At 42.8% G+C, this 27,642-nt stretch overlaps 1 protein-coding gene across 1 annotated transcript in view; it reads left to right on the forward strand.

The window, feature by feature from the left end:
- The window catches only part of epha6 (eph receptor A6), a 96,927-nt gene that overhangs the window by 37,419 nt on the left and 31,866 nt on the right, over positions 1 to 27,642 (forward strand). Inside the window, exons 4-5 of the mRNA XM_029840020.1 lie at positions 15,837 to 15,992; positions 18,375 to 18,710. Coding sequence (XP_029695880.1) covers positions 15,837 to 15,992; positions 18,375 to 18,710 — 492 coding nt within the window. The remainder of the gene's footprint in view (positions 1 to 15,836; positions 15,993 to 18,374; positions 18,711 to 27,642) is intronic.

Below are 27,642 nucleotides of genomic sequence, written 5' to 3' on the forward strand. Positions count from 1 at the left end.
TGGATGATTATGCTTCTGTGTTTTGTGGTTTTCGGTAGTTAATTTGGTTTATGTTAATTACATTTGATGCTACAAGCAGATATTGTGCCCTATCTTATTTTCTATGTTCAAAATAAGTAAAATGAAAACCAAAAACCTATACCTCAGGTGGACTAATGTCCTCATTCCTTTGTCCCTCAGTGTTCCTTGTTCCACTATCCTCACTCTCAGATGCCAGTAAATTCTGCAGCCTGTCCACATTCCAGGTTCTTGGTCTGAGCGTGAGCACATCCAAACACAGGAGAATCTTTTGGCATCATCTCCATCACACTAAGCCTTTGCTGCCCCACATTGGTGGGGGCTTTGGAATCTGAGGCCAATATAAGTGCTTCTTTTTACAGAATTCTGACAACAAAGGATCCATCTTCTCTGTTTGGCAGTGTGGTTGTTCTCATGCTGCACTCTGTTCTATAAAGTTCTATATATCCACAGAGTCTCGATCCGTTTAAGGCCACTGAACAGAGCCGCTAAAATGATGCACTGGAAGGTGCTTACTGACCGTCAGCCCCCCATCTTTCACCCTGGAGACCAGAGTTCATGCACCAAATGTAATAAAGGCTCAGTGCTTATTTCCTAAACCCAGCCGAGCGGAACATTTAAATGCGGAGGTAAATCAGGGTAAATGCAAATATCCCAGCAGTGTTTCCTATATAGGGGGCCAGCTGACTATAATTGTCATATATCACAGGAACTAATAAGCCATTATCTGCAAACAGTGTTGGGCTGCATCCACTGCATATCATCTTTGTGTTAGCGTAAAAGTGCAGTTCTAAGTTTTTAAAGGTTTGTCACGATGATTGCGCCACCTAGTGTTGGAATATGTAGGCTAGCTCATGATATTTTTATAGAATGCTTTTATCATCTTAATGATGAAAATATTGTCATTATCAGCCAATAACTCATCAGGCAGGGAAATACCGTACATCCCTAGTTTACATCCTGTTGTCAGACACACACAGGTTGCAGGGTTGTTGGACAGAGTCTTATTCTATGTCCACTGCTTTATTTGTCTGAAGGACCAAACAGTTTGTTTCATCCTTTGCACTTTGACCGGTTTTTACGCAGACAATTTTCTCCCACCTTGCTCTGCGGGGAGGAAGAGGGGCTTTCTGTCACGGGCCAAAGGAGACAGGAGGAGTGCAAGTCTCTATCCTTTCCATGGATTTCACTCAAGGAGCTTGCCCCAGAGGGGGGACTTTATCCTCTTATTGAAATCCAACAGGCAGGAGGAACGATGACAGCAGGCAGGGGAACGAAGAAACAATGGCTGCCGCCATTTATTTGAAGGGGTTTACACCTTCTGTTTGTTGATCTGGTTTGCTGCTGTTTGTGTTAATAGAAAGAGAAGGGAGGTCAGTCACTGGGAAACAGGGTTTTTTTTAGAATGAAGTTTGTGCGTCCAGCTGAAGTGGGAATTGCAGGTCCTCTGCTTGTACTCAACAAACGTCACACACATGTAAAACATTCTGAAAAAGGGTGATGGCATCTGTGTTCCCTCTGCTGGTATGCAAAAGGAACATACTTTAATCACAGTTTTGATCTCCCTCTCTCTTCCATCCCACAGTCATGTGTTTACCCAAGATTACTGTAAATATTCATTCTTGTCCCATCCATCTTTTTCCTCCCAGCTCAGTATTGAATTGCCGCCTATCTTAGAAACATTCAGGAACCTCAATCTGCCTTTCTTTCATTTCTAAGCAATCGGACCTCCAAAACCTGCCACGGTTGAAGAGCCGGCGTGTGCACAGACACACACACGGACACACACACACACTCACATACAGGCGCTTGGTGTTCTGATTTGTCTGTCTGATAGTGCTGTCAGTGAGACTGGATGTCAGAGAGAAGGAATCTATTACAGGATCGATTTGGCCATGCAATTAGGTGGCAACGGGAATTTCTCATTTCACTTTCCTCTCTCTAACACTTCTCTCTGGGGAACTTTGAAAAAGGGATGAAGTGATGTGCTCTGATGGCTAGTAGAAGAGCAGAAAAAGACAGGATTAGGTGCAGAGGGAAAACGAATGTGTGTAGTTTTAGTCTGACAGATGTGGGAACATTTTTACTCTATGGAGGAACAAAAACGGTGCAGCACCTGGCTACGGACACGTACGTAACCTATCCGCATCCATCATCTGGTCTGCCTGCTTCTCCTTAACCATTGTCGGATTCCTCTCCCTGTAATAAGCAATAGAAACTTAAAATAAGGAGTAGGCAATTTGGCATTTTTAATATTATGTTTAAAAAACATAATAAAATTAAATGCTGCATTTCAAAGGTTGTGTGACTACACCCATAACTCACATCAGGTTGTATATCTGTATGCTCTAAATCTAATTCAGCAATGCTGTGGATGCTTTTAACTTTTTTTTTTTTTTTTTTTCTTTTACGAGATATTGATTGATGGAGTTTACACGCCCAGGTTGTAGGTTCCAATATTGCATGATGCATCTTGATTGTAAATTATGAATATAGCCATTCAAGACCCCAGATGCATTATTGATCATATTACAGATGCTATATTGGCAGAAATAGTTGCTAAATACTTGAGGTAAGTTGTTCTAAAACTAACCTGTGGCTAACTGATGGAATTTAAACCATTTGAATTTGAAGACCTTGTATGGGTGAGAACAAAATGGCCTTGACGTGCCCTAGACTTGAGTTCATTGCAAATCAAAAATTGGCTTTGCATCAGCTGACAACATGCCGCGTACCCCCCAGAGAGGCTGACTCAGCAGATGCCACTTTAAATCCCCGTGCATCGAGAAAATTACAGGGCAATCAGCCGTGTCAAGCTGATCTGAGCGTTTATTTGATTTTTTTTCTTGTTGCTGTGTGGTTCTAGCTAATGGCAGTGGTGGCTTTACAGCAGGACAGTGCCTGGCAGGACAGCAGAGGCCAGCAGAGAGGTTTAATGAAGCTTCTTTTCTGGGCTAATTAAAATCTTCCTCTCCTCTACTTCATCATTAAACAATATTTTAGCAGTAAGGGATCCTAGGAGCTTTCATTTTCTCTTGCAGCACCAGGTGTCTGCACATGGGTACGTACTACAGTATGTTTGCTGTCTCTGTCTGCATCCATGTCCTTCAATGAAACTACATGTTTTCATATATTCTGGATTCTTTTGACTGCTCTAGACCTAAGGGAGTGGTTGTAGATACATACTCCTCACACACAAACACACTTGTACCTGAAGTGTTCCCTAAGAAATTTAATAAAGTCCTGCACAATATCCATTCCATTCCACAACCTCAGCCTAACCTGTGGATAGGCTAATTGGCTGCAGCATCTTCTCCTGACACCAAGTATTTTTCTAATGTATTTGAACTGCAGGAGGATGTCACTGGGGTTTCATTTAAGGGAAGCATGCAGTTATGTCCTTAATTAAATCCCTGTACCAAGCAGTGTTGCTTTTGCATTTAATTTAAGGGTGGAGGTTCTTCTTTACTTTGTGATTTACCGTAAGAAAAAAGTTCTGGAAGCGATTTTTTTAATCCAATATTGCATGTCATTTAAAAATTTGCCCGGTAATGCAGTGCATGTACTGCATTACTGCACCATGATGATTAAAGCATACTTGTGAAATCTGCTAGAAAGCTTTATGGGAAGACAACATAAGAACATCCACCCGCCTCAAATAGAACTCGCGAGGGCCTGGTTTGACAGCGATATGCACATGACAGAGTATGATAGGAACAGCCCCTCGCCGTGGACCCATTTAACCACTGGAAGCCACATTGTTCGGTCCGATGGCGTCCGACGGTGGCGGCGACAGCTTTCATTTGGCTGATGGTGGTCAACATGATTAGTGAACAACGGGAGACTTTTCCAAAGCTGTCTTAACCTCCCGCGGCGTGAGCGAGGAGGTGGACAATGAATGTGAGGTTTATTAAGACGGGCACAGAAAGTGTGTGGCGCTGATCTCATCAGGTCTGAGCCTGAGGAACCACCGGAGGAACCATGTTCTGTTCAGTATAATTGTATGTAAACACCTCCCTTGCTAAGCAAAGACCCGCTTATTTATTGTCTTGGACAACACGTCTGTTTGCAAAAATCTCTGGCACTTTCACACGACCGACGGATTTATTCTGAACGGTCTTACAGTATTTGCACTTTTGTTTCAGAGGAGAGGCCCAGCTACTGCTTAATTTTCCAGCTGGCAGGGAGTCAATGTGTTCCGATGTGATTTATCGATCATGTTGAGAACATTAGTTTACCCACTGTGTTCAGTTAAAAAGCAATAACGCATTTTACACCCCCTGTTCCACGTCAATGCAATATCACTAAACTGATTACACAAACTGGGGACAGCCCCGTTATTTCTAAAAGCCAGAGCTGCACGCCGACACCGCTTGTACTGAGATCCCAGGAAAGTCGGAGGCAAAACTCAGATTTTATTAATTGATACGCACCTTATCTCTCTCTAAGAGGGCCATTAAACAGAAGCTGTGTGTTCACATGCGGAACCAGACTGCAGAGTGTGTGCTGGAAATCAAGCTGTATTCAGACAGTTTCAACAACATCGGGATTGGATGTTTTTAGAATGAGGAGAAGCAACATTTGTTATTCACAGCTGCAGCCAAAGAATGTTCTTTAACAAATGAGCCAAGATCACATTTGGTGTTATTTTTATATAACACCATATATTTTATTCATGTAGCTTCTGTCATAATAAATATTTTCTCTCGGAGCAATGTATGAACCCAGAGCCCGACCCCCCCAACAAGCCATGGTGGCAAGGAAGAATTATCTTTTAACTGGAAGACACCTTGAGCAGGACCAGGCTCACATGCCAGAGACTCTCCTGCTGACGGCGGCCGGGTGAAGGAAGGAGGAGAAGGAGAGATGGTGCAGAAGGAAGGACAAAAAGACAAAACAGACACATGCATCATGTATGGAAATACATTCGTTATATGCAATACGTAGAACTGCGCAGGCCAGAGGGGCCAGTCAACACGGCAGAGATAGAGAGAAGCACAAAAATGACCCAAGAACCCGTGTTGATGACGTCCAATACTGACCAAAACAATGAGGAGAGAGAGACAGAGTCCAACTAGAGCTTAAAAACAAATGTTTTAAGTCATCTTCAAAATAGAGAGTTTCGGCCTTCTTTCATAGATCATCAGATGGTCAACTCTGTCACGCAGCCACGCCCTCATCTCTGGTCACGGGTTGAAGGCGCCACTTCTGGGCTGGAAAAGGGGCAGCCGATGATGATATGCTCTGCATTCTGTTCAGGCTCACCACACTTGCATGCCGCACTGTCTGACAGGCTCCACTTCTTCAGAGAGGCTTTGAAGCAGCCGACTCCAGTGAGAAAAACTATTCACCGAGGTCCATAGGTTGTGCAGCAGGTCTCCTCCTTTTACACCCTCCTGGGTCTCTGGTGTGTCGGTGGATAGGGGAGAGTGCAGCCATCTGCCCTGCTGGACCTGAGATTGGTGTCAGAAACTCACTGTGTCTCTTGCAGCGGGACAACTGCCACTTTGTTGGATTTGGTGAGATGTCTGGAGACTTTGGAGTGGTAAGGCCCTCGATATTGAGTTCAGACCTTGTTCTCTGCCTTGGTCTTGACCTTGGCCCGTATCATGTTCTGTCAGCTCCATAATACTTCAGCAGCATTAGTTTCATGAGTTGGTCTTGGACCATTTCTCACTACTCTCTCCCAGTCTCAGACATCCATCCCTGGACAGGGAGCTGGGGCCTCTCAAAGAATTGGAGTTCACGTCTGTGAATACAACCGAATTCTTATCAAGCATATGACATAAACTACTGCTTTTGGAGGATTCTGTAAATTGTTCCTATTCTTGCATTATGCACAACATTATAGCTCCCAGTGTCTCTACAGTGTATTTTATTGTCATCCCTTTATTGCCTTTATTGTGTCCATGTGGTGGATCTTAAGTAAAGCAATGTTTCACTCACAAGCTGCCGCTACCACAGGGGAAAAGGGAAAGTGCACCGAGGGAGCAAAACACCCTGGCTGAGTCTGGAAATGCTCAAAATGGACAAAAAAGAGGGAATCAGAAAAAGAATATAAACGTAGTTCTAATTCTGCTCTGTATCGTCTGCCACTCCTGCACCGCGTCAGCCCAGTTGTGAAGAATTCCTCCTCATCATAAAGCCTTATCACCTCATAATATAAAACCATATTGAGCCGAAATGAAAAAGAAAGCAAGCGAATTTAGGAAAGGTGGTGTCCGCCGGCTACCCCTCTCCCCCATCAGTGGTAATTGATATTGGAGGCCTCATTTTGCACCCTGGACTTCTCTTCTTGAAATAGGCTCTTTTTTTTGAGCGCCAGGAAAACAGCTGAGGCGGTGGAAATGGAATTGGTTGTGTGTCGATGCATGAGAGAGCGGGATTATCTCGGCGTAATGTCAGCCTTATTAAACACTATTACACCGTATAGATCAGAGAGGGATCTGAGGAGGATATACTGCCTGCTCAACCGTGTGTGGAAGTGTATGTAATTTGGGATTATACGGGCATAAATGACAGGTTTTTAGGAGCAAACGTGATCCAGTCAGTGTGGTTTATAGCTCACCAGTGACACAATGTCATTTAATAAAAGTAGTTATTACCAAGTAGATGAAAGGTTATAATTATTCTGATGCTGCAATGTATATTGGACACTATACTGTGTTTATTGTAGTGTTTTTTTTATTTAATTCATAGTTTCCAAGCGTCCATGTAATTTATAACAATCATAACAGCAACTATACGTCCCGCAGCTGTAGGCTCTCTGTCGATTATACATTATGTCTCAGTACACCAGATAATGACAAGTCTCACTTCAGAACATCGACACACATCTGCACACGTGTCATTGAGCATCATGATTAGTGCGAAAATCCAGCCATTTTTTGGCTGAGTTTAGACGATATACAGGCGACATTCACTGTTTATAAGTTCAAACCAGCTGTTTTTGCATCCATTTTGAGCTTCTCTCTTTTATGAAGTGATTGTTGTAACAGATAAAATGAAGTTTTTGTAGCAGATTCTAAGAGAAGGTGATTACATATCACATAAAATTGGCTTTGACGAGGTGTTAATATCTGCTATCTCCCACATTGGGACAGCTAATGCTACACGGAGAATAAATTTACAAACACATTAAAGGAAATCTGATTCATGACTTGAAACGTGTAAACAATTGTTTTAAATTATCGCTTTTTTCAACTGTGCATGATTATTACTATTCACAGTGAAACACTCATTAGCACTATTTATCTTGATCCATATTCTAGCCCAGCCTTCGCCCAGGATCAATCTTTAGCAACAGCACTCATTATTTTCCTCACTATTCTTATTATTCGTGTATAGATAGTAATATCTCACATCTTCGCCTTTCGAATGTGTGCTATAAAGTACTCAAGTTCCCACAAGGACACACTCCCTGAAGTATTAACAGCTGGCTGGAAAACGTCCCAAATTTCCTCATTTTCAGCAGGCAGCTATCTAATATTTTGCAGCAGGATAAATTTCCCCTCCTGATCTTTGGCTCTGAATATGAAAAAAAGAAAAACAAATCTCATGACCTTCACACTCATTTCACACACGTGCACAGTTTGTAAGCACTCGTCCATGCAAGTGAACACCTACTCGCACTTCTGCATTCGCACGCCTCCGTCCTCTGAGTGCACACACACATACCAGCTTGTGTTCTCACCCCCAGCGGCGGCTCCGTGGATGTTTTCATTACCAGCATGCATGTTCCATAAATACCAAATATCCCAAATATTCACAACTCTGATCCTGGACTTTTTGCTGCAGCTGTTTCATCTCCGGCAGGTGAGTTAGAGGTGCAGCAAAAGGTGGATGTGACTGCACCGACTCTGGATCTTTTTTCTCTGTCTTTATTCCACCAAAGAACCCGTGTCGCCGTTCCGACTCCGACCGGATCGTTGAGGAAACAAAGGCAAATGTTTAACTTCAGCCAACAGAGAGAGCTGCTAAAAAATGTTTCTTTTTATTGAGGAAACAGCTGTTGGGCTGCACAGTTGTGTTATTTTGCTGTATCCTATTTCAAGGAAAATAGCAGCTATGTAGCTTCATAAATGGATGTAATATATACTGAAAATATCAAAATAAGTCATATCTATTCAGAAATAGCTGTTGTTGTCTGCCACAGTTACCATGGTTACTGCAGGTATTTACTCATGTGCCACTTATTTTGCTATCTCATTGGAAATATGATTCCTAAGGTTATTTTAACTTATGTGTACATGCGCGCGCACACTGAAAACAGATTTTTCATTTTGGCAAAACTGACAAAATTCCCTCCACATTGTGATTTTTCTCTCACTGTCCTTCATAAATAAGCCAAAAAACACAGCAAAAAGAGAATTAGAGCCTTCCTGCAGCAGATAATTATGCTGTTATTTTACATTTTTCCTCCCACAGCATGCCCACATATCTTGCACGGATGGTCACATGAGACAGATCTGGCGCTGCTCCATTGATTGGCAAATTGCTCGATTCAACCTGGAGTTTGATTTCGACTATTTCCTTTTTAATGCGATGCTACCAAAAGGTGGCTCGACATAAAATAGCTTTGGTATTATTAGTCTGTAAACAACTGTCACAGCAGCGTGGGTGTAGACGGCGTCCACATCACATCATTAACAAGAGACGCTCTTATTCCATTTATGCTCATTCTCCACTAATTACAGGCAAATGTTTCCCAGTCGCTCCATGAAGTGGTGCTCCATCATCCCAAATGACTTCACTTAAACCACTATTTATTTATTCATTCGTTTATTTGGTTATTAGTAAACAGCATTTTTATTAGTAAAATACTGATCTTTAAGGAGACTAGGCTCACCTTTAGAACAGAGTAGGTGTTACGCAACACTGCAGCACAATGAATAATGAAACAACATAAATAAATGATCAAATAAAGGAAGATCCTCAGGTTGATGTCTGCATTCTTCCGCACAGAAATGCTACTAACACGCTGACAATGTTATTAGATAATGAGGTTTAGTTGACGTCGTTGATTTCACGTCATTTACCGTATAAGATCTTTTAGGCATCTTATTGTGTGTGTCTTCGTTTTTCTATAGAAATTAGGCGAGTAATCTGCAGTATGTTTAAACCAAGACCCCCTGACCCATGGAACATGGCTGATTAGATGCTGGGAATTTTTTCTGTGAGGCTGAGAAAGGTAAAAGAGGAGCCGAGGCGGAGAGAGAAAGACAGAGGTGGAGCGTCATTTAAATTGGCTGATCCATTTTAATTTCACTCCAGCTCCATTTCCCTGTTGTTGATGTTGCTAAAAGGCTGCCGTGTCATTATCTGCCTCTTTTGTTTGTGTTTTTTTTCCCCGAATACAACGCGGCTCTTTATTTTCCACAGGAAAGCCTTTATGCTAATGCGACCTCTGTTAAAGACGATCTGCTGTCGATTTAACAGCGTGTTAAAAGCGCAATCAGCATCAATCCTTTGGAAGGAAGGCAGAAAGAAAGAAAGTTTGGGGCTAAATCATGATAACCATGGATAATAAATCCACTGAGCCTAAACATGCATACAATGATGCATGTTCAAGGAGACACTGCAGTATCATGGCCTTATAAAACAGGTGTATTGAATATGAATAGAAAGCAGTGAAGAAAAGAGTTCTGCTTTTAATAACGTTAAATACACATAGATGCCCACAACCCCCACAGAGATTCTTGTCACCCACAGGCTTGTTTACCTTTGGCGGACTCCACTAGCTTTAAGGTTTGTTTGCCTCTTTGTTGTTTAATCAATCATCTGCTAAAAAGGCTCAAAAAATCTATGTATAAGGGTTAATATTTATAAAAGCCTGCCACCAGTTTGGGCGCTTGTGCTTAGCTAGGTGCGAACTGTTGCCAACACTTTGAGTTTGGTAGTTTGGGAACGTTGATCATTTCATCTTCCTGCCTGCTTGCTTTAGCCCTTTCGGGGTCACAGGGAGGGTGCTCACATGTGTGTAGGCAGGGTCCACCCCTGGGTGGGATGCCTGTTCATCGCAGGGACCTAAGTGAGCATCTGTGGACTCGGTATCTTGCTCAAGGGTGCCTCGGCACTGCTCTGAAGGTGTTTTGACGCCTTCCCCTATGACCAGAACACGTTTCATCATTTGTCCGCACTGGGGCTCGAACCGAGAACCCTCAGCTTCTCAGCCTGGTTCTGAGATGATACAGAAGCACAAATTCTAGCAGGCTCCTTTTAAATAAATAAAGGGTTTTTTTTATAAACTAAAGTTTGAACTGTGGCCACGGTGGCACTGCGGCATTTTTTTTTAAAACAGGTCAACAACAAATAGGACAGAGTCCGGTGTTCGTGCTCCCAGTTAGTGTGACTGGGGCATGCAGATGCAGACATTATGGAGTCAAATTCCATCTATTCATCCTTTCCCTTTCCCTTTAAAGAAATGGATCACCCTGGAGTGCGCAGGCTAACAAATGTCATGTCCCACTAGTAACTGCCAACAACAAGAAAAGCGCTGCAATAGATTTACTGTGGTGATCAGGGAGATCCCAGTGCAGATCAGACCTGCCGCAGTAAGTCTGCACCTTGGTCACCATCCATCCCAAAGCCTCTTCAAGCTACTGTATTGTCCTCAGAATAAGATTTAGAGAGCAGTTGCTCCGGGTTAGCTGATATCTTCTGGGCAGTTTACTATTCTGTCAGGGCTTTTGGGCACCAGAAGCCATCTCTGCTGTTGTAAACACGCTCATAAAGGGATCAATGCGACCTGTGATCGGGCTCGTAACAAGATCTTTCTCTCTGATAATGCTGCTGATATACAAGTGGGGCCCCATCTGCCAATCTGAAGGGCAAAAACGTTTGGCGTTTTCATCTTGGTCTCATTGTCTGGTTGTAAATGAGCTCTTTATCTGTGCGTCTGTCGCCGCTCCCCCCTCCCTGCTTTATCTCCACTAGTATAAATACTGGGCAGACAGATCGTGAATTTGAAGACTGCCAGAATGAAAACAGCACACCGAGAAGTGAAGACCCGGGAAAAGGAAGCCGGAGCTGGTGACACTTGCAGCGTTTAATAAAAGCTTTGTACTCTTGAAGAAGAAGCAGTATTAGTCGCTGATTTAAGGGCCTTCGGGAGCTTTAAAACAACTGATTAAAATCCTTTATCAAGCCAGTAACACCAAAGCCGGCTACATCTGCTCGATGAAACGGGTATTCTGGAGTATTGCTGGTCGTCATTTCTCAACCTTCTTTTCTCCTTGCATTAAAACAAAGCTAATGAAGTCAATTACCTGTAATAAACAGTCTTGGCCAATTGTTTATATCTCATTTATTCTCGCAACTTGATTCTGCACGTGAAGCATGTCGGTGAAAATAATCTTAAAACGCCAAACATGAGTTGTTAAATTGACAATGTCAGAGAAGAGACAGTAAATGATCTCCAAACATTGAAAGAACAAGATAATTGTGGAGCGAGATTATCTTTCTCTTCATCGCTGAGTCAGAATAGCTGAAGTTCTGCGTTGCTGCCAAAAGAACAGAGAACAAAAACAGGGCGTCGGCGGCACAGATCATCTCGTCCTCCGTTGATGACTGAGTAAACACTATTCTCTTCACTTCAGCAGAGATCTGTTGGAGGACCCCCCCAACTAATCCTAAAGTGCAAATCAGCGGCCGTGCTCATCTCCTTTGGCTAATGAAAAGAAGGATTATGGCTAATGAGCGGGCGAGATAGACTGACACAAACGAGAGGCCTGATTTTAATTCAGAGCCATGGCGGGTTGACATGAGAGGAGCCCAAAACTTGGTGCTGTTTCCTCATTATCCAGCCCATTCTCCCTCCAGGAGCACCGAGGACCTATGAAGAGAACCAAAAGCTGTTTGTCTCAGCTCAGATATTGACATCTTTCCTTTTTGTTTGTTTGTTTGTTTGTTTGTTTGGAAGCCAATCGCCTGACAACACAAACGGGGCTTCAATCTGCCACTTCTGAAGTATGATGAGTGTTATTTCGCACAGGGACGGATGAAGACTTCGGTTATTCTGCTGTCAAAATACAGATCTCGGAAAGTCCAATTTATAACATCTCTAATATCATCAGTGAGAAGCAGAAAATATGCCACGCTTTCCATTTTCCCCCCTTCCCATATGCAATGAATTCCAGGCTGCAACTTGCTTATGGTGTCGCCATTTCTGCAATGGTCTGTCATCCTCTCGCATCCCCGCCTCACCGCGCCGCCTTTGATTTCAAGAGCTGAACTATTCTGCAACATTTGTTGATGTGGTTCTGCAAGTAAATGCTGCAGAATTGTGCTCCTCTTGGAATTGTTCTTCTCCGCTGATCGCCGGGGGGAGGAGCCCCCCCCCCCCTCAACGTCATCGGCTGCAGGCTGCAAAACGTCATCATCATTTACACATGAAGCACATGTGTGGGGACAAAAAAGGGAACAGAGTTACCTTTAAACGCGGGTGGCACTGGAAGTGTTATTTTCATATTTATTAGACACCTGATCAGAGAATAAAAAGTATACGTTTAACAAGCAACGGCCCGCAGACAGTTGCTCTGGGTTTGTTCTGCTCCAGTGAGCTCAGTCAGACAAACCAGTCTGCTCTGCCCCTGAGTGTCAAGGCCCAGAAGATGATGTTCTGGATGACTTCCAGATCTCATTAACCTTGGGTTGAGGGCCCAGAGCCCTCAAGACCAATGGTTCAGGAGGACATTATCATGATACAGTATATTACATATATATATATATACAAAAAGAGAGATCATTTTTCTTCCGAGTGGCAGGTGATAGAACAGTGTCCCACATTCATCCCTGCCCTGCTGCCTCTTTTCTTTCTGCTCTCCATCAGCAGCCACACATGCAGAGTGTTGCAACTGTATGGCTCATGGTGCATGATGAGAAAAGCAGGGTAAATAAAGGAAAGAGTAAAGCATAAGATGCATCAGTGTTGCAGCTCTGTGCTTCTTTTTAAAGTCGTCTTTAAAATCTCAGAGGCTGCTCTTCTTTCCGGTGTGTGTGTGTGTGTTCTTATACTTGCTACATTTTAGGAGTGCCAAAATTATCACTGTACTCGACAAGTAAGGACATTTGGGGGAATTGAGGATTTTGTTTTGAAAGGACTATTTGAAGGTTCTAAAATTGGGGCTAGAATTTTAAAATCGAGTTTAGTCTATGAAAGTCCTCAAAAAGATAGAAGTAAAAATATATGCATGGGTGTATGTGTGTGTGTGTGTATGTGTGTGTGCGCACAGCGACCTCGTTACCACCGTATGTGTGTCCGTTCTCAGGTGATGCATGGTCAGCCATTGTACAGCATCATTTATGGCCCTGGACCGCAGCCTGGTCCAGACAGATTGCAGCCGGACACCGCCTGGTTCGGAGGGGAACATCCCCTCACTTTAGCGAAGGTCGGACAGAGGCGTCATTTAGGTTGACAGGGACTGAAACTGGGTCCAGTTGGCGGGGGGGGGGATTTAGGCTGACAGATTTTGTCTCAAGGACATGTCGGTATCAGAGGTTAATGACACACTAAAGGGGAGCCCACTCGTCACCACTCCACGTGTATTTCAGCAGGAGATTGTGGACGCTGGTTTCATTTTTATGTACTTAATTGTGTCTCTTCATCAGAAAAAAAATGTCTGCGTCCACTTCAGAATGAAACCAGATCACCTCTCAATTGGTATTTGTTTTTCTAAATGCATCCAAACCCACTGGTGTCACATCTGTCTCAGTGCTGGTTACCTGCAATACTAAAAATGGACACTCAGGTGAGGTGAAAACTGTCCTGTGTGTGTCCAGATGTTGGTTCAGTTGTCGCTGAAGTGTGTTTTCATTGTTATTTCCTGTTTTGCACTGAAATTCTTGGTAGTATGTTTTTTCACAATCTTAAAAATCTAAATTTTATATTTCCTTGTGTTTTTATAAACAGTTAACTTGATGTTTTTTGATACTTTGTGGTTTGTAACATTACGTTTTTCCACACTAGCTTCCAAACTGACCTGATTTTGGTGTTTATAGAAGTTCTTGAAGGATTCAGCAATAATGGATGTTTGGATGAAGAGAAAATAAGGGATGATAACTTAATCAAAAACTAATATTCTCGCTTGGAGCCAGAAACACCACAAATGTGTGACTGCAAGTAAAAAACGCATCCTGTTCATAGTCCATTGAGGGGAACAGACCCTGGTAAATACGATCCGGATCTGGGAGGATTTGCTTTAGTATTTTGAGTATTTTGAATTACGGCATCCTTCTCTACAGACTCAGGTCTCATTTCAATGAGAGTAAGAGTTTAAAAAAGTGCATTTGAATCTTTTTAACCGGCTCCTAATTGTGCTTATTTGATGGGAAGGGTCACGGTGTCCAGTGTCCGTCCTCCCTGCTGCTCCATTTATCACTGGCAGCACTCTCCGCTTCAAGCTGAATCCCTTTAAATGGCTCAGCTTGTGTTACCTTGTTAAAACGATGCATTTTGTGACAAGCGGCAGCAATGGAAATCTAACCAGGAGCTGGACTTTTGCAGGTCTGAGGACGCGCCGCTAATGTCCTGACAGCAGCCTTTAATGGCTGGTTTCAACAGGGATGATTGGCTCATTCTCATACGCCTGCGGATGCATTTGACGCGGCGGGTTGCTTTGAAACGAAAACGTCACCCTGCCAATATTGAAATAATTTAATCATTTTTACTTTTCACCTTCCATCCGATGTTAAAAGTGAGATTTTGACTAGTTTTGTTCTGGGCTACATTATTTCAATTGCAACATTTTCAAGCAACAGTAACTGTTTGATCACTTGATTTAACAATATCCTACACTTCAGCTGCCACAAAGCCATTAATGTGATCCTCTGGGGTCAACCCAGTGGTTACATTTGACATATTTGACAAGGATTGCTCAGTTTACAAGGTTTAACAACTTTTCCAACCACAAATTGTTACAAATTATTCTATTTTCTCCATTTATGCAAAAGATTAGATCATTTCAGTGCCATTTTGATGTAAAACTCTGGCTTTCAGGGGCTTTAAACATGAAATATGTACCTCTACACCTAACATTGCATGCCTTTCTGTCCATATTTTATTCATTGTTTCTCATTTATTGCTGCTGTTTAATGGTTAATGGCGTCATTATTTTTCATTGAATGTGTTTGCAAGACATTTTTTTTACCTCTTGTCTGTCATGCTAATACATCAATGATGCTTGTAAATTTTGATTTTTATCATATATTTACTTGTAAATGACAAAACAGTGTTTGTTTTCATTCATATTGTAATAATGGTTTGGCAGAAATCATTCTGTGAATTGGCTTTTAATGCAGTAATTGTGCATCTTTGTCTTTCTTTCCTGTGAAGAACATTGTGACATCGTTTCCAGATGAACCTTCATAAATAAAACGTTTGAGCAGCCCATGCTTCTGGTTATTGATCTTTCACATCACACTTAGACCTTTTTCATTTAAATTGTGGTCGCACAGGGAAAGTGGTGTGACAAACAGGCAGCGCGGACACTAACATGCACGTGGAGACAGATTATCTTGTTACGATGCACCAAATTACATATTCAAACTTTGTCAACACACAAAGCAACATCTCAGAGACAGTCAGACAGTACTTCATTTATAATCATAAAACCTTGAAATATTAAAACTTTGACTTACAAGTGATCTCCAAAAATGAAATCCTCGAAAATACTTGAAAGAGATTCTGCTAAATGCCAACATCTCCAGACCCTCACCAAGTTTTAGAGTGTATGGTGTGATAGTATTTATTTGCGTTTTCATGCTGGATCCTCCCTGTAATGCTGCTTTGTGTAATGCTGCTGTGTTTCTGCCCCCACCAGCGTGTCACCCAGGCTTCTACAAAGCGTATGCTGGAAACATCAAGTGTTCAAAGTGCCCTCCCCACAGCTTCAGCTACGGCGAAGGCTCTGCCGCCTGTCACTGCGAGAGGGGCTTTTACAGGGCTGACAAAGATCCGCCCACCATGGCTTGTACACGTGAGTAGCAGCGACCGGCCCTTTGTGTTTACTTACAACAGATAGTTGGTATCGATCGAGCTCGTGGAACGCTCTTGCGGCCTCTTAGAGACTCGCTGCAGCCGTAAATCCAGCCTCGTCTCCAGGACTTATCTTTGTGTGAAAGTGTGCATTAAAGAGTCTCCGGATGAATTACATGGCTTTTGTTCTGCTGCCTCATCTTCAACGATGATTCACTGACTGTCATTACGACTTCATATTTGCATTAAATTACAGTTTAACCGGACTAATTCCCCTTTAATTAAAAAGCTATTTAGCTGTCACTGAGATAGACGGGGGCAATGTCTGGGAGCTCTACAGGGTGAAATGGTGTATTTGTCTTTTACTGAAAGACAAAGCCAAGCTGCTGCAGACAGGCTGTGGATCTTCCATGGGACATGCGCTGTTTGCAGAGAAAATCTTATGTAGAGTTCTATTTCCTTGTTTCATCCAGAACAGATGAGGCAAGACCTTCCTCAAAACCTGTTCCCAACTTATTTATCACAATTCTGAAAGAGAGGTGGCTTGGTAGATTTATTTCTGCTCCGTAAAAAGGCACAACTCTCAAACGTCAACCTTTAACACTGCACAAACCCCTGTGATACCACATTGTTTTGAATGGCAACTAACCCTGAAAACCTCAAGCTATCAAACAGTTTTCTCAAGAAAAGACTGAGAAAGAAGACAAATGTTCTCTAGTTTCAGCTGAATTCTTCTGTCGCACACACATAGAAATAAAGTAAATTTAATTTTTAAAGAGTAAAACTGGCATTTGAGTCTACATTCAGGTCAGCTTCATAGAGATGTTGCATAATTTGATATTTTATTTTGGTGCTACATACTGCGGCAAGTACTGCCTTTTTTGTTATTTGTTCCTTCTCTCGTCAGTTTTGGGGGAAAATGCTGCTTTTAAAATAATCCCAGGTGTGACAGCCGGGATGCACTTTATTGACAATTTAATCTGAAATTTGTAGGACAGAAGATAAACTGTTTACTGAAGGTCTGAGGGGGGAAATAAATAGAATTAAAGAGCAGGGGAGGTCGGCCGGTAAGACAAAAGCAAAGCAGGAACGAGCAAAGACGATGTCACAGGTGGAGAGAAAGTGGATGCAGGAGACAGCGAAGGGAGAAATGGAGGAGGCTGCAGATACCAATCTCCCTCGAGAGGAGACGAGAAGCTGATTGATGGCAGTGGGTTCTCTCAGCGGGAGGGAAGGTGGGTGCACTCTCCTCGATGAAGAGAATCAAGGAGGGGAGATAATGGTTGATAGAGGCAGAGCGGAGATAAAGGAGGAGAGAACGGACATACGTTGACAGAAGTGGAGGAACAGGGGAGGAGCTCTCTGCTGTGTTTTTAGTGAAGGCAGAGAGAGAGAGAGATGGATAAATGGGTGGTGAAGGAGAAGGAAATACCTTATAGTCCAGGTTAGACAGTGAGCTGGGCAGGACAGGAATGGTAAAATCCCTCAGGCCTTATAAACTCCACCCGGTTGACAGCTCGCTCCTCACTTCAACACATATGCATTCAAACAGAGGCGGCCTAACTGTGCTGCAGTGAATACCAGTAATATAAGAGAGTAAATGAGGAGGTAAAGCAGCATCTCACATGATTCCTAAATGGGGGAAATGGTCAAATTAATGTGCAATCATTGTCTCTTTCACCCGAAAATCACTCAGAAAATGAAGAGCAAGTTTAAGCTGATTAACATATTGGCCGAAAGGGGAAAAGAAAGAAACGTGTGTGATCAATACATATGTAAACTATGAGAAACAAATGGTATGATAAGAAGAACTTGGCCTAAACCATCTCTTTAAAGAACATTGTTTCATTTTCAGGGCTCTGTGGTGTTCCTCAGGGATCATCTGTGGGCCCCGTGCCTTTATTTTTATAAGTGTATTAGCACACAATAGGTCAAGTCTTAATGGAACCTTCCTAAATGAATTGAAACGAATGGTTCGTCTACATTGATGAGGGACGTTGATTTCCAGCAGCAAACCAACTCAAAAGCAAAAGAAACGTTCTAACACACGAGCACGTTTACACACTGTACACATACAGTAGGGTTGGATGGAATAAAGCCAGCTGGTGGCTGATGCCTGCAATAGAAGAGTGGTGCTGCACAAAAGCAGGTCTGAGAACCAGAATTTCCCTTTTGCTTGAAGAACAGGAGAGATGGAGAAAACAGAGTGCTGTCGGACCAGTAAATCAGGATTGATTGGGACGGAGAAATGTATAAAATATAATTAACACCAACTCTAAAGTTGGGCAAAAAGCTTTTTCCCCTGATGACTAGTTACAATAATTAGCTGATTACTTTCCTAAAATCATTGTTTTCCCTCTATTGGATCTCCTCCTGCCGGCAGGGCCCCCGTCCCCCCCTCGCAACCTGATGTTCAACCTGAACGACACCTGCCTGATGTTGGAGTGGTCGCCGCCCAGCGACACGGGCGGGCGCCGGGACCTCACCTACAACGTTCTGTGCAAACGCTGCGGCCCTGAACCCAACCACTGCAAGCTGTGTGAGGAGGACCTGCGTTTTCTCCCACGGCCTCTGGGCCTGACCAACGCCACCGTCACTGTCACAGACTTCTCCGCAAACGCCAACTACACCTTCGAGATCGAGTCCCTCAACGGCGTCTCGGACATGAGCTCTTTCCCTCGTCAGGTGGCGATCATCACGGTCAACACCAATCAGGGGGGTGAGTATGTGCTGGAGCTGCCTGGTCTGTGACTGCCGGATGCTTCCATCACCAAGACCGATGCGTCCGATGGGATTCATGAGAAGAAATTTATCCAGAACAAAAACGATGCTACACTTAGTGCACAAACACCATGACAGGGTCAGAGTTAGAGTTAGGACTGGTCACTGAGGTTTGGGGTGTTTGGGCGGCCTCAGGCTTTTATAATCAAAAAAAAAAAAAAAATGATTTTAACAAGTCCAGTAGAGCTCAAGAATATAGACAAATGCAGTAAACCGTAAGTTAAGGTTTATTGCAAATCCTATAAATAGGAGATTTATATAATGAGTTTTATATGAAAGTGTTTTTTTCTGAAAGTTATATATATATATATATAACTTTCAGAAAAAAACACTATATATATATGAGATATATGGAGACAGATGTGGGGTAAGGTTTTCAGCACTGGCTACATTTCTGTGAGAATGCTAAAGAGAGGCTGTATTTACGCATTTGCTCTGAATAAGATGCTGAAAGGCCCACATGACCTCTGGGACGCGGTTTGGTGCGTTGAGCACTTAGGTTTTTAATTTGCTGTTTGCAAACGCTGTGTTTTCTGTTTTCATCCGCCTCCCTCTCCAGCCCTCCCTTGACTATTCTCTTTTTTTCCTATTGGTTGTTTGTCCTCCTTCTTCTCCCTCTCTGCTGCATTCTCCTGCCGTACGTGTTTGTTTTTTCCTCCCCTCATTCTTCTTTGTTCTCACCCCCCCTCCCCACCTTCCGTCTCTGTGTTGCTATGGGAGTCTGGGAGAACCACATTTTATCATACAGGCAAAACACATTAAATGCATTATTTAGTGTCACTGGGGACAGCTTTACCCTTTACAGGTAACTTGGTGTTACACAAAGCAGCCTTTTTTATTTCATTAGACGGTCCAGTTTAGCAGAGAGTCAGGTCCCTGAGCTCTACACGAAACCCATTTTATCAGTTAGATACTGAGCTGCGGCTATTTAAAGTGTGGGAAAGAGGCATATTTTTGGCCATCAGTCAGAAATAAGTAGCCACATGAGTGATTTTATACATCTTTTTGACAGAAAGAGTATATTTGGAACCACTAATGTGCCGCTTGCTGCAGGTTACTTATTATACTGATTACATAAATCATCCATTAAAGTCCAACAAATGGGCGGATGCCTCCAGTTTGCATGTTTTGACAGGGAATCTTAGATCACTGGGTGGTGTTTTATATGGCTAAATGCTACTGTAAACGTATGAATGTTGGAAAATCCTGTAGTATTATCTCCAGTATCGCTGCTGCACATTTGCTGATCTCTCTTTCTGTGAATGCCTCCAATCTTTTGTCACAGGCGGTTTGGCGTTGAACGTCAGAGTCAAATATGGCTGTTTTGTTTGCAAAGTTGCAGCAGCAGCAAAACGCACATTCACACCTGCAAGCCTGGAAACAGAAATAAGTCCAAGAGAGGAAAACACACAGGTTCAGTGTGCGTGTGAGTGAGTCAGCTAAGGTTTGCATCACGACTTGATGATAATTCATAGTTCTCTTTTCTTAAGCTAACTTTAGCAACATTCAGTTCTTGCTCTGTCGTTTCCAGCCCTGTTCACTCATTTGACCACTTGCTTTGGTGTCAGCTTCATTTAAATCCATCATTTTCACACCTGCGTTGGAATCTAGTTTTAAGGGATTCGTCACTTTGCTGGTCATTAACAAGAATATCAGCACTGCTGTTTGTTTCTTTGGTGATGGAGGAGGATTATTTATGCACATTGCCCACACATTATCTGTTAAACTGTTAAAACAATAGTGTGTGTGTGTGTGTGTGTGAGTGTGTGTGTGCTTGTGTTGTGTATTTTTATATTTTATATAAATGAATATTCACCCACCTCTGAATTATTCTTCTTGTTCCGAAGAGAGATGCTTCAGAAGATTTTTTCAGCTTTTTTCCAATCGTTGTCTACTTTTTTAATGTTTTCTTTCCACACTCTCGGGGTCAGTAGGGAAAAAGTGTCATTTGGCACCTTTCTTTCTCACCTCTGCTACTTTAGAGGCGCTGGGGTGTCGCGGCGCAGCTGCTGGTTTAAACTCAATTTGTTGGGAAATGAACCAGACCAGTAAATAAAACCGGACAAACCCAGATGATGTATCCCAACACGCACACGTGCGCAAATATAGTGGTAACAGACTGGGTTTTATGACAGTGTGGCCTTCTCATTACACACACTGCTGTCCCAGTCTGTCACCTAAACCACTTTACATCCACAAACTACGCAGTGAAACTGATTTCTCGGCAGTTGGAGCACAGTTGTTGCAGCCATAGCAACAATAACTCCTCCGTGGCTGCATGGAACACACGCTGGGGCCCAGAACTACGTCCACAGAGGGTCCTCCTTAATTTTCCCTGCTGTGAGTACTTGCAGAAATTTGGCGGTATTCATTCATTTGTCACTCTGCCCTAGGTTAATGGCAGTGTTATAAACCTCACTTAGCGACTGTTGTAAAGTACCCGCAGATGCCAGAAAGGCTCCAGAAACACAAACCTTGCATGCAGCACTTTTTTTTCTCTCTTTCCGTGACTGCAGTGATATGCATACATACAAATATGTTTGCACCTTCCAATATCTGGCCAAACCTCCTGTGTGATAGGCTTATTTAGAGGGGAGCACGGGAAATTCTGCTTCCATTAGCATAGCGTTACCATCAGCAGAAAATGAGACAGCCATGTGAATTTCCATGTGTCGCGTGGAATATCAGCAGTCTCCCGTCATATTGTATCCCTTCCATAGATAAATTAGACTAGTCATTAAAATGCAGATGGCCTTTTTTGGTAAATGTCTTGTGCCATTGAGGTTTGTATGTGATTTGTTCTGCTTATGATGGACAGCTTTGGGAATACACACACACACACTGCAGCAGATACAAATGTGTGCATGAGCGATGTTAAAAGGCTAAGGTCTGCGAACATTTCCTGTCAGCCCTAACCTTTTCACTGTTTATTATTTATACAGGGAAGCCGGTCTAATGTATGCACAAGCATCAATCTGCACATCACACATGCCCACGCATGGAAGCTCTCTGTGCAGAGAATTATAAAGCAACGGATTAATAGTTGCAGAGTGTTTTGGTCCAGAGTAAATCTCCCCTCATATGAAAAGAAAGGCAAAAAAGAGCCGAGGGAAATTACGTGCGTAATTGCGTTTGCTGAAGTTGGCAATATGATCGCAGCATTGGCGTGATTTGGCAGGTGGGGAAGTTTTAGAGGAAGCCCTTAAAACAGGAGCGTTTGCAAACACCAGAAAGTTTAAAGCCCAGAAAATCTGATGGCGTCAGCAGACAGGAACAGCTACATATGAATTAATGACTGCACTTCATCTAATTTTAGTACTTGTAGTGTTTTTGATGCTCCTCCACTACAGTTTTATTTACCCGAGGATCAGTTCGTCGCAGGAAACAACTCCAGTTCAATTTTATAATCTAATGTCTTTAGTGGGAACTGTTATTGCTGTGCTTGTGCAGCTAAATGCACCATGGCTCCAAAGAACATCAGTGTAATAATTAGTGTGTGTGTGTGTGTGTGTGTGTATGTTTTTTCAAAAGGGATCAGTGGATTATCTAATAAGAAAAATAGCTAGACGAGAGCTGGAGGACTCAGCTCAGAAACAGGAGAGTTGCTTTAATCACAGGGAACAAACTAGAATATAACAGAATACAATCAACTTTATTAGTCCTGAATGTGTCTAAAGAAGAAAGAATTACCAAATATGTATACCAAATACCAAAATGTAAGAAGGAATCAGCAAAGTGTTGATTTGAAGACATGGAAATATGCTGTTAAACGGTAAATATACAGGTGAAGATCCCAAAGAGTCCAGTTAAAGTGTCCAGTTGTACAGTTCATGTGACAATTTTAACAGGAAACTTTCCATTTTATCATTAATGCGTTATTAGTGCAGTAAAAGGTGCAACTAAAATAGGAATACGCACAGTATGAAATGTAACAAAGTAACAGCTGGCTGATTTTGCATGTTCCAAAACGCCACCGGCGCCACGCTTCACCACTTCAGGGGCTTCTTGCAGCTAATCAGACAGGCAGATAAAACGACAGTCTCACCTCTGCATGTTGATGTGCAGCAAAGGGGGAGGAGCCTGTGAGGGCAGACAGGGTTTGACAGACATTTCTATTTTTGGGTGCATCCAAAAACACCTAATCAAAGGCGTGAGACCGTGGCAGGCGTAGCTTCACGTCAGTGGGACTTTTATAGCAAAAGAACAAACGAGTGGACACGTTTAAACCTGCTCGCTGCTGTTTATGCACTGTAATCTGTCCTGATGTGGAGGCTTTAAAGCCAAACATCTTTTCAGCTCCATCGCCTCCGTTGTTTAGTGGCGGGCTTTGGGGAGATGGGGCCACCGTCGCTACACAAGAGAACCATTGTTTACCGTTTATGAACACGGGTTCTGTTACGGCCTCTGTTTTTCTGGACTAAACGATAATAAGTTCTCTGTTACAAGTTTGGAGTTGTCTTCTTCAGGATGATCGCTCTTTATTATCGCTCCATTTATTAATAACTGTAATAACCGAATGTGCTCCTCTAACTTTTCTTCTCGCTTCTGCTTAAAAAAACCAAAAAACACCAACATTTCCATGCACATTTCAGCGTGTGCTGGCATCTTGTGCTGATATATGGAGAAATAAAGGCAGTTCCCAAGGCGTCGGTCCCAAGAGAGGCTTTTAAATGCTCTTAGGGGATTATTGCTATATTAAACTCCAGATGCTCTGAAGCTGGTTTCAAATTAGTCAGGTCAGACACATTAAGATTTGTGCATCAGATATGAGTTTGTGATTTATTTTAGTCGAAGCGATTCATCAGCTTTTGAAGCACAAATCGGCCGATCCATTTCTCCGGAAGGCCATTAATTGTCGCAAACCCAACTGCAGTAAACAATCTCGGCGAGCTGGTGCTTCAGCCAAACACTGCTCTGCACCACGCCGCCACCCAGCAGTCACACGGTGGCGGTGGTGAAAGAATGTGGTGTGCTAAACCGCTGGCCCTCGCCGTCACCGCAGCCTCGCAGGCAGCCCCCTCGCGGCGTCGCACCGCGCTCTAACTAACTATGACAAATTAGCCCCACACTTAATTACTAGCGAGGGAAAATCACAATGATGTTTATTAGGCGTGGCATCATAAAGTGGTGTGTCCGTGCCCCGAGACCAAAGCGCCGCGCTGGAGAAACACTAATAATAACAACAGCCATACAAATTGGTTGAGCGGAATGACCAGGGGCCCCGAGGCAGCTGCTGGGGCGAGGTGGGGGGGGAAGGTGACTTTCTGTGGATGAATCAATATTGTTCTCCTCGGCCAGGGTGTACGTACGTGTGTGTGTGTGTGTGTGTGTGTGTGTGTGTGTGTGTGTCAGTGGGGTAGATTTAGCAGCGATCCTAAGTCCATTATGGGTTAATAGGAAAAAGGGGCAGCTGATGAAATATGCTGAATATATCACATTAGAGGACAAGTTTTTTTCTTTCATGACATAGTTATATGGCCACATCCATCTTGGCGGTTGGGGGGGTCTGTCTAATCTATGTTTGTGTGTGTGTGTGTGTGTGTGTGTGAGGGAGGGAGGAGGGGAGAGAATCCACAGCTGTGCTGGTGGCACTGGCCTTGTGGAGAGAGCGGTCATAAATAGAGCACCCAAGCTCGCTAGCTTATTAACAGTTGATTTATCTGCCTTTCGATAAAGAATATGTGCCCTTGGCACCAAAGACCAGAGAGCGCCCCCCCAGGGAGCCCCAATTACCCAGTGCCATGTGGGCGCGTGTCAAGGCAGTCGTTTGCGTTATCACCTCGTGGGCTTCTGTGGGCTCGCACATGTTCTTTTCTTATCCGTCTGTCACGTGTCGACCCATTGGGGGGGGCACTGGGAGCAGTGGTATGGGATGAATATGTGTGACAGCCTCCCATTTACACTGATTCATCAGCCTCTTTATCCCGCTGATGTTATGTTTTCCTCCTGTTTCCTGCTCGCCCTCGTCCGTCACGCCGCTACATTAACGCCGTCTGTGTGTGCTCATTTGAACCCAGCGTGTCGTCACCGGCGCTGACAACACACGTCGTCGTAGTTTACAACGTTAGGACAGATCTGCAGCATTGATTTACAGTTTTAGAGGCGGAACTCAAAGGGCGTGTTTCATTTCTCGGTTGCTCTGCAATCCCACCTGAAAATGGTCTATTGATCGGATGTGTTCTGGCTTTCCTAAAACGTTACTATTGAAAAGTTTGACCTCCCTTCAATATGAGACCATTTAGATTTTCTCACATTTGTTTGGGGTTTTTTTTTTTTAAACACTTTAGCATTTAACTAATTCTTGATGCTGTAGAACCAATTGAAAAAAGGAAAAAAGCATTAGGTTTACCCAAAAGACAGCAACACAATTTCATTTAAAGTGAGAACAAATTAGAAGTAGTTCATTTTCACTAACTTCACTCCCCAGATTTAAACTTGATTTGACCATTTTGATTAGACGCGTCTGCACCTGTATTTTAGTCCAGACACAGCCGCCGCCACGCTTCAGTTTGAAATATTTTCCGTCTGATATGTCACTACTGTTGCGCTTCAGTGCTTCCTAAACAGTGAGCACAATCACACAGTTCCAGACTCACTACAATGATCAGCCAAGTGAAGTGAAAGGTTGAAATCTGACATTATTTCCATCATTTGTTTTCAGCATGAAGGACTGCAGCTTACAGCCAGACACTTTTTTTTCTAATTGGCTCCGTGTGAGTCACATTTGGTCCATATAAAAAGGTGAAATTATCTTAGAAATGTAGTTCTAATTATTCTATAGCAATATTTTAACTTAATAAAGTGACTTTTGTTCACGGTAATGTTAGGAGGAAAACATCTCTTTTTGAACATCAACCAGCAGCTGCATCTCCAACTCACCACTTGCCCCATTTTAAGCCCCCAACAAACGTTCAGTCTGCAAATTAAGATTAATGTGTTTATGACATTGTTTTGTCATGTGTGTACACTGTGATACAAGCCTATAGAATATTTAATACGTTATTTTAGACAGGTCACATAAATATCCAGGACAATATGTAAATCCTTGTTGATTTACACGTCATTCATGACATAGCAAACTGTCTCCCTTCTGCGATCCGAACGCAGCTCATACTTACCAGAATACTCAATCTGGGCAATAAATCTCTCAGGGTTAAAGTTGTAGTTGGTGTTTCACCTTCCCACCAATATTCAAACGTGTCATGCTAGCAGCAGCACTGCCTCAACCTGTTCTAAAACCACATAGCAATATATTTATGATACGTTTGCATTTATATTTAACTGGTGAACTAAACTGATGCATTTTTCTGCATTACAAGGTTTTAGATTTGACATTTTCTCGACGTTAGACTGAATATTTCAGCATAAAAATCTATGGTCTCTGATCAGCTACCCGGCCTTCTGCTCATTCAGCTGGGTATTAGATGGATCCAAGGCATATATTTGAAAAAGTGCAATCACTACCACGTCTGCACGTGACAGTCAAACTGTAAGAGGCTGAAAAAAAATGCATCTAAATCAAGGAAATCAAAGGAAGTTGGAGTATGGAACTAAAAAAAAAATCTTCATCCACATCCAGCCCTCTCGTTGGTCTTCCTTTTTTCCTTTGATGTATATTTAGTCTTTAAATAGATCTGGGGGGGGGGGGGGGGGGGGGGGGGGTGCAGGGAACTTCAAGAAAAGGTGCAAATTGAAGGTATAAACATGTAACTGTGTTGCAGGATCCCGCTGAATGCAGATTTTGCTGCTAACAGACCGCTCTGTGTCTCGAATGAGCTCGTGCATTGTTATTCAGACGTGAGAGCTTCTATTTTCACTCTGCCCAGGTGCAGCTGAACCTGAGACTTTTTTTTCCCGGTATTTTGTATTTTCATGCTGCTTCATCTCCAGTGGAGCATGGCAGGTTGATTGTGTGAGACAAACACAATTCAAATGTGTTAAAGGGCTGATTCCAATCAGACCAGTTCCTCTCATTTCCTATAAGCCTGATGCCTGCAGCAAAATCCTTAATTAGTCATTATAGATGATGCAGTGGAAATGTGTACCTGTTTTTTAATTATTGAATTTAACACCATAGTGAACCTATATAAAATACTGATATCCACAATGTGGAATCAACCACAAGTGCTTTAGGACTCAGCTGAATTATGCAAAGACCTGATGTTCTAAGCACAACACTTTTTGTATCCTGCATGTATTTTTAATTTACTTGCATGTATTTTTCAGTGAATCCTTTATACATCAAGTTCAAATAGTGTACAAGTGTTATATGAAATGGATGAAAAATTCACCCTTAAAGACAATAGAAAAGTAAGAGAAGTCACAATAGGTCATGAGGTGATCATCAGACCTGGGGGAAGGAAGGATGGAGCTCACAAGAAGAAAATAGCAGGGGGGGACGTTTAAAAACTGTCAAAACTAAAATAAAATGGGCTAAAAGATTCAGACATATCCTGCAGGAGGGGCAACTGGTGCCCAGTTAATCCATAGAAAGAGCTCTTTGTGGTGCCCGTGGGTGGGCGGGTGGGTGGAGGTACAAGTGCAATATTATCGCTTCGCTTCACTGCCCGATCACGCTCTAAACAGCTCAGCCTATGGGGGGAATCATCTTGCACATCAAAACGAGGCTGCACTTGGACCTCCTTTAAGATCAGATCCCCCAACGCCTGTCAGCCATCATTATAATGCTCCCGTTCGGAGGTGTTTGGATTTTCAGGCAGAATTGATGTTGGAGTCTCAATCTCTCTACTGCATTTTCTCTCAATTTAGATGGTTTTCCTCACAGCATGTGGGCATTAATATATTCAATTTATTCGCACAATCTTTTTGTAGCTGCATTCAAGTGCAGACTTCCACTGGAAGTGTGAAAA

Source organism: Takifugu rubripes, chromosome 1, assembly GCF_901000725.2.
Source record: "Takifugu rubripes chromosome 1, fTakRub1.2, whole genome shotgun sequence".
In the NCBI taxonomy this organism is placed as follows: Eukaryota; Metazoa; Chordata; class Actinopteri; order Tetraodontiformes; family Tetraodontidae; genus Takifugu; species Takifugu rubripes.